This window comes from Rhincodon typus, chromosome 7 (assembly GCF_021869965.1).
Source record: "Rhincodon typus isolate 14 chromosome 7, sRhiTyp1.1, whole genome shotgun sequence".
Taxonomy (NCBI): Eukaryota; Metazoa; Chordata; class Chondrichthyes; order Orectolobiformes; family Rhincodontidae; genus Rhincodon; species Rhincodon typus.
This window is the reverse complement of record NC_063338.1, coordinates 83,395,523-83,412,537: the sequence shown is the minus strand read 5'-3', so window position 1 is coordinate 83,412,537 and position 17,015 is coordinate 83,395,523. Positions and strand designations below refer to the sequence as shown.

Genomic DNA, 17,015 nt, shown 5'->3' with positions numbered 1-17,015 from the left:
GCACTGACATAGTATTGTTTTTGTTGGCAATCGATGTCCAGACTGATGGCTTCTTTTGATAAGAATAATGCACTTTTAAAAATGAATGTGCAATTATGCAGTACCTGTGCTGTGAAAACTTGATGCCATGTTTGGTTATTTTGTTTTGTGATTTAGTAGTTCTGATGTAATATGAGTTTCATCTTTGCCTGAAAGAAGTGCTAATTAACCGTCTGTTTTGCTCTGATTGGTGTGCTGATAAAACTAAATACTGTTACATTGCATATTTTACTCTGCTTGGTTTAATTCTAGCCCGATTAGAAATGTCTGCTGTACATTCTGGAACCCACCATAATACTTCACAGAATCACAGAATTGTTACGGTATATATTGTGTATACTGCAGTCAAGTTCCCCTTGTGATCCAAATGTAAAATAATGCATTTTTAGGGAGGTGGATATATGGACGTAATTGAGAAGTTGGCATTTATTGCCTAAATGTAATTACTGTCGGGAAAATTGGCACTGTCTTGAATCACTGTGCTAAAGCTGCTCTAAAAATGCTGTTGGGTAAGATTTTCCATCAAATGGTGATGGAATAACCGATATAAATCTAGGTTAGAATGCTGTGTCGAGGAAAACTGGATGGAATTGACATACTCTTGTTGCCTTTGCCCTGCCAAAGTGGGAGGGGAGAGTTTGTGGAACTGTGGAGATGCTATTAAGGAAGCCACGTAATGTGATAATGGGACTGAGAGTGAGTTAGAATAGGGTTGGCTATGCTTAAAAAAAAAATGATAGGACTGGCGTAGGAAGGGCAGAATCAGGCTTGAAGGTTATTGAACTTGATGAACCCTTGAGGCAGCAATGTCCGAAAGCAGAAAATGAGATGCTGTTCCCGCTGATTTCTATTGATTTTAATTTTACCAGGCCGCCTTGATGTCACAATCGGTCAAATATTGTCTTGGTGCTGTAGGAGCCACTTTGTTTTCATTTCTGCATTTCAGGCTTTGAGCCAAGGCTGTAATGAGGTCTGGAGCCAAGGTACCCTGCCGGATTTAATAGCTTGTTGGTGATTCCTGCTATCATTTTATTGCTAATTGAAAAAGGCTATACAGCTGTAATTGAAAGGGTCGGATTGGCTCTGTTTGTAAGGGTGAGGACATACCTGGGCAATAATGTGTCATTAGAAATAGATGCCGTAGTTATAGCTGCAATCGTATAGCATAAATAGGAACATGGCAGCTTCCAGAGAGAGTCTTTAGCGCTATACCCAGAATTAAATAGCATTCTCTGTCATTGCTTTTATCAATTCACAGATTATGTGAGATATTATTGAACTGTTTCTTATAGATACCCATTGTAAAGGTACTAAATGTTGAAATGAACTCCATTAGAGATCAATGCTAGTGACCGTGAGAGATTAGCTTCTGAGTTCACTGCGTCAGTCCGATTATCAAAATAAACTAAAGAGAGTTTAGTTTTCCAGCCTGGAAAGTTGGTGTCTGAATGCTCCTATGCTATATTAATATGTATTTAAAAAGAATTTAAAGAGGCAGTCTGGAATATTACTTAATTAAACTGCATGAGTAGAACTGCAGTAGATTGCATTTATCTGACATTTCTAGCGACGGAAACAGCTTGCATTTATATATCACGTTTTAATGTAAAATATCCTAAGGCCTCACGGGAGCAAAGTTTGGTACCAAGCCACATTAGGGGATATTGGGACAGATGACCAAAAACTTGGACAGAAAAGTAGGTATAATTAGCATTGAAAAGGAAGAAAGAATCGTACAAACAAATAAATTAGGAGCAGAATTAGGCCATCTGGCTCGTCAAGCCTGCTCCAAAATATCAGGGCTGATCTGTTCGTATTTCATACTCCTCCTACTCCTGATAACTTTATCTTCTGATTTGAAGAAGAGTCATACAGGACCTGAAACAGATGCTGTCAGCCCTGAGTTTTACCAGCATCTTCTGAATGTTTCAGATTTTCAGCATTTGTAGTATTTTATTATCTTTGATTTCTTGCCTAACAACAAGAACCATCTACCTGCCCCTTAAAATTATTTAACGACCACACCTCCACTGCCCACTGGTTTCAGGTACTTCCAACTTTCCGAGAAGAAAATTCTCATTCTCCTGTCCTAAAAAGTTGACCACTAATTTTAAAACAGTGCCCCTTTTCTGAACACCCACAAGAGGAAATATCCTTTCTATATACACCTTACTAAAACTGTTTAAGATCTTGTATACTTCAATTAAATCATCTCTCGCTCTTCTAAATGCCAGCGGAAACGAGCCCAGTCAGTCCAATCTTTCCTTTTAAGATAAGCTGCTCGTTCCAATCCAGTAAGCTTCTTCTGAATTTCCTTCAATGTATTTGCATCCTTTCTCAAATAAGGAGACCCAAACTACATACAGTATTTGAGATGTGGCCTTACCAATAGCCTATATGATTGAAGTATAATATCCTTTTATGTTTGATTCCTCTCCAATAAAGGATAGCAACACCATTAGCTGCCTTAATTACTTGTTATAACTGCAAACTAACTTTTTGTGACTTAGTTAGAATTAAATTTAGTTTTATTGTCAAGTGCACTCGAATGAGTGCAGTGAAAAGTTTGCAATGTCGCCGCTTATGGCATCATCTTAGATACAAGATACCTAGGTACAGATACTTAAGTATTTGGTACAGAGTTGAAAGAATAATAAATAATAAAAGCCCAGCATAAGAATAAAAAGGAAAAAAGTACTCTAATTAAAGTGCTTTTCACCGGAGTCTGTGCCAGCACCTACCTCCAGACCACACTGTCCTTCAAAACTCAATGCCTTGTCTCCCTGCGACAGCCTCCAGGCAGAACTTGTCTCCCCGCACCGGCCTCTGGCATGGGCCTTGCCTCTGTCACCAGCCTCCGGTCCGGGACTCTCCTCTGGCCCTCACCTCCCTATCACAGCCTCCGGTCTGAGACTTGCTCCGGGCCTCGCCTCCCTGCGCCCATGTGGTCTGAGACTTGCCTGCAATGGCCTCCAGTCTGGAAGTCGCCTCTTCCATTCCCTTCCATGTAAGTATAAAGTTAGATGTTTGAAAAGAAAAAGAGACAAAGAAAAAGGGTGCAGCAGAGGAGCTCTGGATGGAGCATCCTACTCTGCCACCATCTTGGATGCTGGATCACCTAGATTCCCGTGTACCTTGGAATTTACAGTGGTTCTCAATTTGGGTAATACTCTGCTTTTTTTTATTGTTCCTGCCAAAATGAACATCTCATTTTCTTACATTATACTTCATCTTTTTCCCATTCACTCAACCAATCTATATATATCTGCCACCTCCTTACGTCATCTTCACAGCATAACTGAACTATCTTTGGTTTCTACTAATTTATTCACCATGCCTTTGCTTGCCTATCTGAATCATTGCACTCAGTTGTAAAACACTGAAGCCCAACACAGATGCCTGCAGATTCCATTCGTCACATCCTGCCAATCATAAAAAGAGCCATTTATGCATACTTTGTTTTCTGCCAGCCGGGATATCGACTAGTTATGGTGTGTTACCACCTACACCACGAACCTCTACCTTGTCAAATGCCTTTAGGAAATATGAATACATTTACAGACTCCCCTTAAAGCATAATGTGTGTAGCTGGGGGAGAGATTGATGGAAGTCAGAGAACCTCGGCTCAATGGGTAAATTTGACTTGGTACAAATTAGGATATGTGCTACAGTGTTGTGAATATGCTCCAAGTTATGTATGGTGCAAGCTGGGAAACCATTCAGGAGAGCATTTGAATATTATGGAGGCAAAAGCATGGAAAAAAACTAGGGACAGGTTTAAACTAATGAAAGGATATCAGTAAATTCTTCTTTCAAAGAATGATCTTGTCCATAATAAACTGGACAGATTAGTAGAGGTTAAAGATCCTACAGCCATTTGAGAAACAACACATCATAAAGTGGGAGACTGGAGATACGTTCCCTTTGCGCATGTGAATGCAGATTGGCTGGCTGGCCTTCTATGTTTGCAAATTATCTCATTAGATTTAGTGCCCAATTTTGTAAAATAAAGTCTTATATGCAGAAAAACATGGTATCTATCTGAATAAAATGGTAGTGTTATGCTGCAACCTTAATGCATGGAAAGCATTGTTTGTTGCCAATCTTGAGAAATGCTGGCTTAGAGCTAAATCATAGAATTTTACATTATTGAAGGAGACATTTGACCCATCCTGTCTGTACCAGCTACTGGAAAAGCTACTTAGCTAATTCCATTCTCTAGCCCTATCTCCCTAGCCCTCTAAATGGGTCCTTTGTAAGGCAAATTAAACTAGTTTATTCTGAAAATGGTATTGGAAAAATACACCATAGAACTATATTAATGTTACAACACGTAGAGTGGTCATTCAGCCTATTATATTTCTGCTGGCTGAATGAACAAGCAGCTCATTCTAAACCACCTTCCATACATAATTCATCACCTTCCAGGTTAAAGTGCTTCAGATACAGGCCCAGGTTACCTTAAATTGAGTCGAGAGTTTTCTCCTTGAGCAACAAACCAGGCATTGAATTCCAGGCACCCACCACGCTCTGGGTGATAGGGTTTACCTCATTTTCCCTCCAATTACCTTAAATCTGTGCCCCCTGGTAATTAACACCTATACTGGGGGAAACAGGTCTACCCACTTTATCCAAGTCCTTTATTTCATACTCCTCAATTAAGTCACCCCTTGGCCTCTACTCTTAAGGAAAACAATCTTAGCCTATCCAATATTTCCTTGTACCTACGATTTTCAAGCCCTGGCAACAATATACTTGTAAATTTTATCTGCTGTGGCTTGCTCACCCTTGCATGCTCTGGCTTGCTTGCTCTCGCGCACTCTCACTCCTGTGCTTGCTCTCTTTCTCTATTATGCCCATCCTGGAATGTGCGCGCAAAACTCTAGCTGCGACCTAACCATTGTTTTACACAGCTGTAGCAATCATCCATGCTTTTGTATTCAGTACCTCACCCAGTGATGGAAATCATTTTGTATGCTGCATTTACTACCTTATCTACCTGTCCTGTCCATCTTCAGGTACCTGTTGACATGCAGTCATGCACGCAGATCTCTCACTTCCTCTTTACCTCTAATTAGCCTCTCTTTATTGTGTTCCATTGCTTTGTTTGTCCACGCTGAATGCATAATCTTGATTTTTCTGGATTGAAATACATTTGCCACTTTTCCACCCACTCATCCAAACCATTGGTAACTTCCTCCAAGCAACAGATGTCCTCTTCACTACCACTACAAGGTCAGTTCTTGTGTTTTTGCAGATTTCCCAAGTATTCCTCCCACACTTAAATCTACATCATTAATATATATAACAAATAGCAAAGGATCCAACACTGAACCTTGTGGAGCACCACTAGAAACTTGTGTTGAGTTTGATTGTCCTCCAACAGGGTGTCTATTTCAGGGCCTTCAGATGACTGAAGAGACCATTGTGGGATCCACTGATTCTGTTGCACTGTGCCATTGGTGGGTTGTGGTTGGTAGGCATTCCTGATATTCTGTCTGTCCTTATTGGAGCCTATTCTGATCATCAGCGTGGTAGAGATTATTTTCATGGTGTATAGCTCTCTGGTAGATGTTTCTCCAGTGAATCCATGTTGTAGTAATGTCCTTCCAGTTGTTGATATTGATATGTAGTTTCTTGAGGTTGGTCTGGTTGTTATCTTTGAAGTTTTTTTTTTACTGGCTGCCAGGAGCACGCTGATCTTCCTTCAGCTATGAGTAGATGATCTGTTTGGGAGGTGAGAGTTGGGCATTCGGTGGACATGGCTGGTCCATCGGAATTGCTGTTGACTTATGTGGTGGCAATATTGGCTATGTTGGCCTGCTCGAAGACAATGGTGTTAGTGTGCTTGTCTTCCCAGGTGATCCATAGGATTTTTGTAGGGATTTCTGGTGGTGGTGTTCCAGTGCTTTAAGGTGCCTACTGTAGGTAGCCCATATAGCAGTGTGGGCAGGTCAACAGCTTTGTAGACAGTCAGGAACTGAAACAACCATTTATTTGGCCTTTATTGACCTAACTAAGGCCTTTGCCACAGTTAACTGCCAGGCTCTCTGGCGGGTACTGTCACAGTGTGGTTGCCCTGATAAGTTCATCAGGATACTAAGGTTGCTGCATGGTAACATGTTTACGACTGTGCTTATTTGAGTCAGCATCTTTCACTGTGGAGAGAGGGGTCAAGCAGGGCTACATCATCACACCCACCTTGTTCACCATCATCTATGCTGCTAACCTTCATCTCGCTGGCTAAAGCCTGCCCAAGGCAATTCAAATCATTTACTGTTTGGATTGCAGGCTGTACACCCTTACTAGGTTCAAGGCTGAGGGCAAGGTCTATATCACCTCCGTCACAGAGCTTCAATATGTTGACAACACCACCATTGCAGCGCACTCGGCGGAAGATCTGCAGTGCATCTTGGATGGCTTTGCTAAAGCATGCAACCTCCTAGGCCTTACCATTAACATAAAAAAGACTCTTAGTACTTCATCAAACACCACCCAACAGCTTTCCATTCACGCACAAATCCATTGACTGTCACCCTACGTGAGTGCATGTTAGGGCTAAGCAAAGTGTATGCTCGCATTTCGGGGACAGGTATTGGTACAAGTTTAAAAAAGACACACATTTTTGAAAAAAATTAAATTGCAGTCTATCAAACAGCTTATTACCAATTAATTTTAAAATGTTGCATTATACTTATTTTAATTGTATTTCAAAATTTTTATATCTTGTACTGCATATTTAAATTATGGAAACTTTATTTAGCTATCTTAAAATCCATTTTGTCCTTTTGCATTTTCCCTTTTCCTATTATCTGGACAGTTCCACAAGTGGAGACAAAGGAAAAGCAGAGGGAAACATGTGGTGATGGCATGATGCTTGAAAAACTTTGGAACAATGTTGGTGTCCTTGTGTGACTTCATTTATCAAAGAAATTACTTTGGGAATGCCACCTCATTAAGCATTTCCTATGAACTTACAATTATTTACATTAAAAATCACTTCAATATTAGAACATGGACCTATATATAGTCTTTATCTTTTGAATTGAGACACTTCACAATAAGCTGGATGTAGAGAATGTTGCTTATCTTGATTTCAGACTGATTTTCTTTAATATTTTACAGCGATGGGTAGACCCAAACAAATCTGTCAGAAAGCAACTTAAAAGTAAGTAAAGCCAATTAGTTTGTAAAGTTGGTGGAAATCTTATATAAATCCTGTATTCTGAAGTAAAATTCTTTCTCTTTTCTTGTAGGAGGATCCCCACATAACTTGAATTTTAGAGTCAAATTTTTTGTGACTGACCTCAATAAGCTACAAGAGGAATACACAAGGTGGGTGCTGAAATTAAGTAAAAGGGAAAAGATGGGATGCAGATCCAAGTAACACAATAAGGTTAAGATATTGAATAATTGGTGATGAGACCTTGGTCTCATTTCAATTTATTCACATGTCCAACTGAGTACCACTCAGATTTACTTTCAGGTTTCTGTCCTCTTAAGGTTGTGTTTTTGACACAAATCCTCCAAAAGCAGAAAATCCTCCACATGTTTGCCATTTTTTATTTAAGCCAAAAATTCCTATGGATTGAGTTTAATAAAGAAGTCTGTTCATATTTTGCAGTAAATTTTGAAATTATTTTTGCATCCTAAAGAGAGTACTTGCTATTAATGTTTTCCACAGTCTTGAGGCATTCCAACCTATTTCATAACTAATTGTTATGAAGTGTTATCACAATCCTGATGAGAAGTGTGCTCAAAATCAAGCCCTATTACTCCATGAGCCGCTTCCAATGACCGATTTAATTGCTAGGATGTTTAATTTGCCTGTCTGCAAACAAAACTGGCACCAGGTTTCATCAATGAACAAGTAAACGAAAACTATCTCAAATGCATCCTTTTAACAAGTGGCAAAACGGATTATCAATTGCCCATGTGCAAACTTAACCAATATCCCCATTAAATCCAAATATGCATGCATTCATTCATAAATAAGACTGACAAGATGGATGATTCTGCAGGAATATTGTGTCTAGAAAATAGAATCAAAAAAGAACAATGTCAGTGGTTCAACTCCTGAACCACAAACGGAAATTTTCTTTTCTTTTTCAAGATATGTAAGATGTTGGCAAGATGTAACTAGAGGGGTGCCTCTGGTTTGATCCTTGAGCCCTAACTATTTTGAATATATATAATGACTTGGATGCAGGGATAGGAAGTGCTATAGCCATAATTGCAGATGACAATAAAATAGGTAGGAATGTAATTTGGAATGAAAAACATAAACTTACAAATGGATATGGATAGGTTACGTGTTTGGGCCAAAATTTGGCAGTTGAAGTTTGACGAATAAGTGAAGTCATCCGTTTTGATCAGAGGAATTGAAATGCAAATTATCTCAATGGAGGGAAATTTGAGTGTTTCGGCACAGAGGAACCTGGGTGTTCTCAAGCATAAATTGTAGAAAAACTAGTGTGCAGGTACAGCAGATAAGGCAAACGAAATTTTGGCATTTATTGCCAATGCATTAGACTATAAAAGTAGGAAAGAGATGCTAGTTGTAGAAGCCATTAGTGAGACCTCACCTGGCATATAATTTTGGACCCCTTACTTGAGGAGGGATGTGTTGTGTTGGAGCCAATTCACAGGAGGTTTACTAGATTGATTCCAGAGATAAGGGACAAAAACAGAGTTGCTGGAAAAGCTCAGCAGGTCTGGCAGCACCTGTGCAGGAAAAAACAGTTAACATTTCAGGTCCTGTGACCCTTCCTCAGAACTCGGTTGTTCCTGATTTACAGCCTCCGCAGTTCTTCTCGATTTTTACCGGAGATAAGGGATTTGTCTTGGGGAACGAGTTTAGCAGTTTAGGCCAATGCTTTCTGAAGTTTAGAAGAATAAGAAGTAACACTAATTGAGGTATATAAGATGCTAAAAGGGGTTCACAAAAGAGCCAAAGAAAGTCCTTGTGGGGCAATCTAGAACGAGAAGTCATAGTTTTAGGATAAGCCGTAGCTGTTTTAATATAAATGAGGATAAATTACTTTTGTCAAAGGGTCGTGGATCTGTGGAATTCACTTCCCCAAACTGTGGTGGATGCTGGGGGCTAAATTTAACGAGGAGATTAGACTTTTTAAATTAGTAATAACTTTTTAAATTAGTGGAGAGTGGGCAGGAAAGTAGAGTTGATGCTGAGGGGTTGAGTTGCTTACTCCTCTTGGTTATGTTGTCGACTGAGGCAATTCTCAATTTGATAGCTGGTCATTTGGTCCTAGATCAGTTCAGTTAGATTGTTATTTCAGTTTCAGTCAGCAAAAGAGAGATGTGGCTTGCAGACTTTTGGAGATCTGAGACCCACTGCTCTCACTTAGCTTTGTGATAAAACTGCTACTTGAAATGTTTTCGAGTCTGTTGCTGGACAGTTGCGCCTTTGAACCAAAGGAGACCTGATGCCAGTTAGTCTCTCAGAAGATATCAAATCTCATTTTTCACAAGTTTCATACTTTTGTACAAACGACATCTGAATGCCCAGTCTTGAGCAATGTGCCCTTGAAGCTGTGAGACTGTGCAGCTGCTGGGAGGTTCTGCTTACACTAGTTTGCCAGCGCATTGATTCCCAGTTCTGGAGATCCGTACAGTGGCAGGAGTAATTTCAGAGTACGTGGGTGTTGATTGCAAGATCTATTCAAAATCTTTATCATTTATCATGGTTGTAAGTGTCACAGAACACATTGGGCTTCCCTATTGTGAAGGGAGGACTTTTGTCTTCAAGGATTGTACAGTGGTCCGTTCTATCATTACTGTCACAGACAGATGGATCTGCTATAGTTAGGTTGATGAGGACACAATCAAGTATGTTTTCCCTCAGTTGGTTTGCTCACCAATGCCCGGGCACAGTCTAGTAGCAGTTTCATTTTAGGACTGCAGTTCAGTCAGTGCTGATGTTACCTAGTCGTTAAATGATAAATAATTTAAATCCTCAACCCAGAGTACATTCTGTGCACTTTGTTTGTTTGCTACATCGTCTGTGATATTCAACATGGAGAACTGATCAATCACCTAAAGATGTAGGTAGGCTGAAATCAACACGTGGTTTTTAACCATGGGTTTCGGACTCCAGGGTCAATGTTGGGGACTTCTACCATACTGTATACCACAGTGCAGTCATCTCTGGTGGGCTTGTCCTGTCTGTGGAGCAAACTTGCTGAGGCGATGTTGTAGTGAAAGATAGTTTCAGAATGACTGTAAAGTTGTTGCTTGTGTAGCCTTTGGGACAGCTCTCCCAATTTTGGCACAAGTTAGGGTGACTTTTCAAGGTGTGTGTGTGTGTGTGTATTGGTATGGTCTGAGGTTGTTAGGGAGGGGCGCGAGCATGAATCAATTTGAAAACAGAGATTATAGTTTTGAAATTGAGATGTTGCTTGACCAGGAATCAATGTTTATCAATCAGCACAGAAGTTTGGCAAGTGGAACTTAGTGCACACTAGTACATGGGCAGCAGAGTTTTGAATGACCTCAAGTCTACGGAGGGAAGAGTATTAGAGGGCAAACAAGAATGCTTTAGAGTAATCAAGTCTAGTGGTAGGAAGAGTAGGATTTCAGCAGACAAAGTGATGCATGGGTAATGTCAGGGATGTAATGGCAGTGGAAGTAGGTTACGTTAGTAATGTTGCAGGTATTTGATGCAGATAGGAATGTTAACTATGTGAAGTTTTTGCATTTACATTGTAAAATCATCATTAATTTAAGTTTGCAAAGTCTTGGATCTATACTAGTTAGAACAAAGAAATGTACTGGACCATAAATCTGGTCATATCTAATAAACTACATCCGTGTGTTACTGATGTATGCAGTGACTTCGATGGTCTTTATACTTTCGGATAATGCAGACAGCATTAACTGCTTCCTGTCAGTGTTGGTAAAGGTACGAACAATAAAGGTACCTTTATTCCAAAGATGATTCATGCAAATACATAGCCCAATGTATTTTGCTCTGGAACAGGAAGTTGGTGGTACTGATATTGTCAATCTCATCTGCATAGCAACTGTGCATGGTTATGCATCCCAGGAACAGCACCTCATATTTTGCTTGGGAACCCTGCAGCCCAATGGTATCAATGTGAACTTCACAAGCTTCAAAATCTCCCCGCCGCTGACTGCATCCCAAAACTAGCCCAGCTCGTCCCCACCTCCCCACCCTGTCCGTCCTTTCTCCCACCTATCCACTCCTCCCACTCCCACCCCCACCCCCATCCCCATCTCCTATCTACCAGCCTCATCCCCTCCCCCTTGACCTGTCCGTCTTCCCTGGACTGATCAACCCCCATCCTAACTCCCCACCTACACTCCCCTTTACTGGCTCCATCCCCACCTCCTTGACCTGTCAGTCTCCTCTCCACCTATCTGCTCCTTTATCCATCTTCCATCCGCCTCCCTCTCTCTATTTATTTCAGAATCCCCTTCCCCTCCCTCGTTTCTGAAGAAGGGTCCAGACCCGAAATGTCAGCTTTCCTGCTCCTCTGATGCTGCTTGGCTTGCTGTGTTCATCCAGCTCTACACCTTGTTATCCTTGACTTTCTGTTCTCTGTTCCCCTCGTCGTGTGCCTTGGCTTCACTCTGAGTGAAATAGCAGATGAGGCAGCAGGCTCTTTGAGAGCTCCTGTAAGTTTTTTGCAATTCATTGCAGGACACCAGGCTGCTACACTTAATAAACAGATACTTAAAAGTGTGAAATTCTGGGCATCGTTGGCGATGACATCACAGGCACTGATGGTGCATGCACACAGCATGCACTCTCTGTAGTTGCTTAAGAGAAACATCTGTTAAAGTGGCATTTTGACAAAGTTTAACTAACACTTTCTGTTGGTTTAGAGGGTAATGCTTTTATTCTGTGTAAGAGTCCTCCTTGTTATGCATCTGATTTGTTTTATATCGTCAACTGAATGTCTTGCTGCTATGTAACCAGTGAATCCTTGGGATGCAGAGAACAGGCTGGGGAGCTGGATTGTTTTCGAGTGTTGCTTACGCTTGATGTGAAAAGTGCTGCAGAGGATTTGACAGGACAAGAGTGGGTGGCACAGTGGCTCAGTGTTAGCATTGCTGCCTCTCAGCGCCAGGGACCCGGGTTCGATTCCACCCTCTGGTGACTGTCTGTGTGGAGCTTGCACGTTCTCCCCGTGTCTGCGTGAGTTTCCTCCGGGTGCTGCAGTTTCCTCCCACAGTCCAAAGATGTGTAGGCTAGGTGGATCGGCCATGCTAAATTACCCGTAGTGTTCAGGGATGTATAGATTAGTGGGGTGGGTCTGGGTGGTATGCTCTGACGGTCAGTGTGAGCTTGTTGAGCCTGTTTCTGCAGTGTAGGGATTCTAGGAAGAGACCAATGTTACTTCAAGTAAAAAAAAAAGTAAATGAGTTATGTTGATAAGTAAAAACTGGTATATGTTCTTCTACCCCTGCTATTAAACCACTGCTCCTAGGGCAAATACCATAAAGCAACACTTGTTGTGCTGGTGCTATTTATAATTTGCTGACAGTTGTGGAGGGATATGAAAGCTTTAGGAATAATACAGTAATAATTCATTGTGGTAGTGAGAATGAGAAATTATAATTTCTGAAAAATAGTTCAAAATCAGGAAATTTAACACTACAACCAGAGGTTATGGATCAACCTAGAAGATGTTTTCAAAATTCAATGCTTTTGTAAATGACAGAGGAAACATTTTTGTCTTAAGTTTACAATAATGTTACTTTCAGGAATTGAACTTGGTGTGTGGAAAGGTCCAGCATTCGTATAGACTTTTAAAATTAATCCAGTTGTTATTAACTGAGTTAATTTGGGTAAAAGAACCTTCAGGTATAATAAGATGAATGAGTTCATTGTGATTGTAATTTATGTTTCTAGTGCATTTAAGCTGTCAACTGAATTTAATCATAATCTGTGGAAAATACTTAATGGTGTATTTTGCACTATGCTCTTTTGACTAAAATGTGCATTTTTATTTATTTTTAAGGTACCAATATTTTCTGCAGCTTAAACAAGATATTCTTAGTGGAAGGTGAGCATCATTATTATATCTTAAAAAGAAGCTGTTTTAGCAAACTATGGCCAAAGGAATGAGCATGGTGTAGAACGATAATTGCAGCATGACAAGACTATAGGGGGAGGAAAGCATTACCATTGTGATCTGGACTTCTAATATACATTGGAGCAGTTGGTCTGGTTTAGCCAGAAGACTCCTTTTGTAAAAATCTGTCTCCTCTCCTTTGTGAGGGAAAAATAAATTAAAACTCATATTTATTCCCAGATATTAAATCATTATTTCAAAGCATAAACTAGGCTGTCTTTCCTATTTCTGCTGCTGCTACTATGTAACTCCTTTGGGACATTATAAAAATTAAAGGACCTCCCAGAAGTGTACATTGTTATTGTGAATCATAGTATCCTGTCGCAGGTGTTCTGTTCGCCGCATCCTTTCATTCCGCAGGGCTCCCATCAGTAGTTGTATAATTTGATATATATTGTGAAGTAAGGTATTTAAAATATGAACTAGTTGCACATGGGTTTTGGTATGTGTGTATGAAAAGTTTAATGATTAACATGGTGTATTTCTGGAGCCATAGTTTTGTTTTAAATCAGGATGTGAGAGTCTGTGTTCTTGCAGTGGTAATGGAATGTCTTTGCATTGAGAGAATTTTACAAGTGGACAGAGTAAGCATGGAAGAGCATTAGCTTGCTTTCAATCAGAAGAAGCAGAATGGTTTCTTTTTTTGTTTACTTAAAGAAGAAACCCATTGCTTGCAAAGAGTTTGGTTTAATTTCACAGAGGTCCTGGTGGAAGTAATGAAAGCATTTCTCTTGAAAAAAGAAGCATTAGCTGTAGAAAATGTTAGTTCAGAGTAAGGATTTTAGTTTGAAATCTCCAGACCAGAAGTGTTTGGTTAGAACTCTAAAGGGGTTACTCACAGCTGAAAAAGTCAATGCTCAGTTGTATGAATACTGAAGGAAGAGACTATCAAACTCTCAAGAATGGCAGCTGAAAGAAATTGTCAAGATAAACCTTCAAATATGGCAGAGAAGTGAACTCTGCTTGGTGTATTTATATGATGGTGTTGGGATGAGTGGAATTGAATTTTTACTGTCATGAAATTTTAAATGTGTACATTATGTGTAAATAGTTTATTCTGTTTTAGGATTTCGTTTGCACAACAAACTTTGGTTTTATTGTTTAAAACCAAATCTGCAGCATTGTGTGCTCGTGTTTCAGTGAAAAAAATAGATCGTTCTTATTTAACCATGTATATCAAGCCACATTTCAGTCTGGGATCTGACTTGTGTGGTAATAACAGTGTGGTAATAACATAAATTGAGATTATAACAATATATATAGGTTTAGAGTTCTGTAATAGATTCTGATTTTATAGGAATTCTCCCAAGAATTTAAAACATTTTGATTACTTTTCTGCAGTTTTTCTGAAATGATGACAAACCATGACTGTTAGGGAACAGAATTCTAACCCTTAGTTCAAGGCAGTTTACTGAGCTTAGTTTGAGCTCAGATCGGTTGGTCACTTAACACCTTGCTAAATTGCTGATTTACTTTCTATTGAAATGTAAAAAGCTAAGTGATTAACAGTTGCATGGTGAGACAGGATGTGGTCTGTTGATTCCTAGTGATCTGGAAATAGTGTCAGCTGCATTGAGCAAATCAAAAGAGGATAGAAAGTTGGTGATGCCTGATGAGTCGAAACGTGTTTTGTTTTGTTTTCAGGTTAATATTTGAAGCTGAGCACAGGGTTGACAAGACAGTTACAGTGATGAAAAGGAGAAAGTAGAAGTCTCACTGCAGAAAAGAATAGCAAAAACTAATTGCAACTGTTTGTTACTTTCATTCACCATTTCATTAATTATTGTTTCCTTTTATTGAAAAGAAGCTTAACTGTTAATAAAACTACTTAATTGCAATTCCACCATTGAAACCTAGTTATAAAGTCATAGCGTCAAACAGCACAGAAACAGACCCTTTGGTCCAACTGACCAGGTCCATGCTGACCAGGTTTTCCAAATTAAACTAGTCCCATTTGCCTCCATTTAGCCCATATCCCTCTAAACCTTTCCTATTCATGTGCCTGTCCAAATGTCTTTTAAATGTTATAGCTGTACCTGCATCTACCATTTCCTCTGGTATTTCATTCCATGTGCGCACTACCCTCTGTACGAAAATGCTGCCCCTCGGGTACCTTTTACACCTGCCCCTCTCACCTTAAACTATGCCCTGTCATTTTGAATTCCCCTACACTGGGAAAAAAGACCTTTGCCATTCACCTTATCTTTGCCCCTCATGCTTTTATAAACCTCCTAGAAGGTCACCTCTCTGCCTCCGATGCTCCAGGGAAAATAGCCCCAGCCAATTCAGCCTGTCCCTATGACTCAAATGCCCCCATTCCAGTAATATCCTTGTAAATATTTTCTGCACCCATTCCAGTTTATTAACATCCATCCTATATATAGAAGGGTGACCAAAAGTGTACGTAGTATTTCAAAAGTGACCTCACCACTGTCCTGTACGGCCGCAACATGATGTCCCAACTTCTGTATTCAGTGCTTTGACTAAAGAAGGCAAGTGTGCCAAATGCTGCCTTCACCACCCTGTCTACCTGTGATGCTACTTTCGAGGAACAATGTACTGAACCCCTAGGTCTCACAGCACAACAATCCTCCCCAAGACCATACCATTAACTGTGTAAGGCCTGCCCTGGTTTGTCTTACCAAAATGCAACCCCTCGCATTTGTCTGAATTAATCTCCATCTGCTGCTCCTTGGCCTATTGGCCCACTGAACAAGATCGTTGTACTTTAAGATTACCTTCTTCGCAGTCCATTGTACAATTTTGGTGTCATAGACAAGAATTCCCTCCAACAACTGCTGTTGTTGCTATGCCAGGATTGGTAGTTAGCATGTTTTTTCAATGTGGCTATACAATGTTTTACAATTAGAGGTAAGGGAATAGCCAATTTTGAATCAAAGGGAGAAATTTCAAAAATGTTCATTTCCATGGTGCATTGGAATGTGGCATGTATTGCTGCTGAGTAGTTAAGGTAGGGCCTATTTTATAATTTTAAGTGGCTGTATGATGCAAAGAAAGGTTGACTGATGTAGGGTGATTGTTTTTTGAGCAATAAGCAGAGAGCTGTTTGTATAGATGTGAATTAAATGGTCACCTACTCTGTAAACTGCTTTGACACTAGTTCATTTGATAACTGGCTGGTGAGAACATGTGCAAGATAAAGCAAGTTTAAAAGGATCAAGTTATTTACACTATAGTAGCCATTCTGCATGGAAACTTGCGAGACATTTCCCAAGACATTACCGAATACATACAGCACAACTTTAAGTAGGGGCGTACTATATAAGTTGAATCAACCACACAAGATTAAGTTCTTTTTCCCAAATAGAATGCACATGTTCCATATAAGGACACATTGCACTTTTCTAATCCAGCACACTATTTATCCTGTTGTTTATTGCACTTTATTTGAGATCACTTTTTAATTTTGTTTGTTAGTTCTGATCATGGTTCTGAGTTATAAAACTAGTTTTGCCTAAAACTTCAAAGAATATAACAATTTCCTGTCAGGTTAATGTTTCAACAGTTATTAGTTTCATATGGAAGAATATACTATTCAAAAGTCTCCTGTGCATTATAGCTTGAACACTGCTTTGGTTTTTTTGAATTGTGTAAACTTGACTAGTCTTACACACGTTAAATAATCTTACACATGTTGTTCAAGTTAGAGATAGTAGGAACTGCAGATGCCAGAGAATCTGAGATAACAAGGTGTAGAGCTGGATGAACACAGCAGGCCAAGCAGCATCATAGGAGCAAAAAGGCTGACATTTCGGGCCTAGACCCTTCTTCAGAAATGGAGAGGGGACCGCTTTGCGGAACACCTACGCTCGGTTCGCACTAAACAACTGCACC

The 17,015-nt window shown here is 39.9% G+C and overlaps 1 protein-coding gene across 5 annotated transcripts in view; it reads left to right on the top strand.

The window, feature by feature from the left end:
- The window catches only part of ptpn4a (protein tyrosine phosphatase non-receptor type 4a), a 276,928-nt gene that overhangs the window by 121,380 nt on the left and 138,533 nt on the right, over positions 1-17,015 (top strand). For all 5 annotated transcript variants that reach the window (XR_007262457.1, XM_048598845.1, XM_048598844.1 and 2 more), the window contains 3 exons: positions 7,165-7,207; positions 7,296-7,374; positions 13,047-13,091. Coding sequence is in view for 4 of the 5 variants with exons in the window: in XM_048598845.1 (XP_048454802.1) it covers positions 7,165-7,207; positions 7,296-7,374; positions 13,047-13,091 (167 nt within the window). In the remaining variant the exon portion in view is untranslated. The remainder of the gene's footprint in view (positions 1-7,164; positions 7,208-7,295; positions 7,375-13,046; positions 13,092-17,015) is intronic.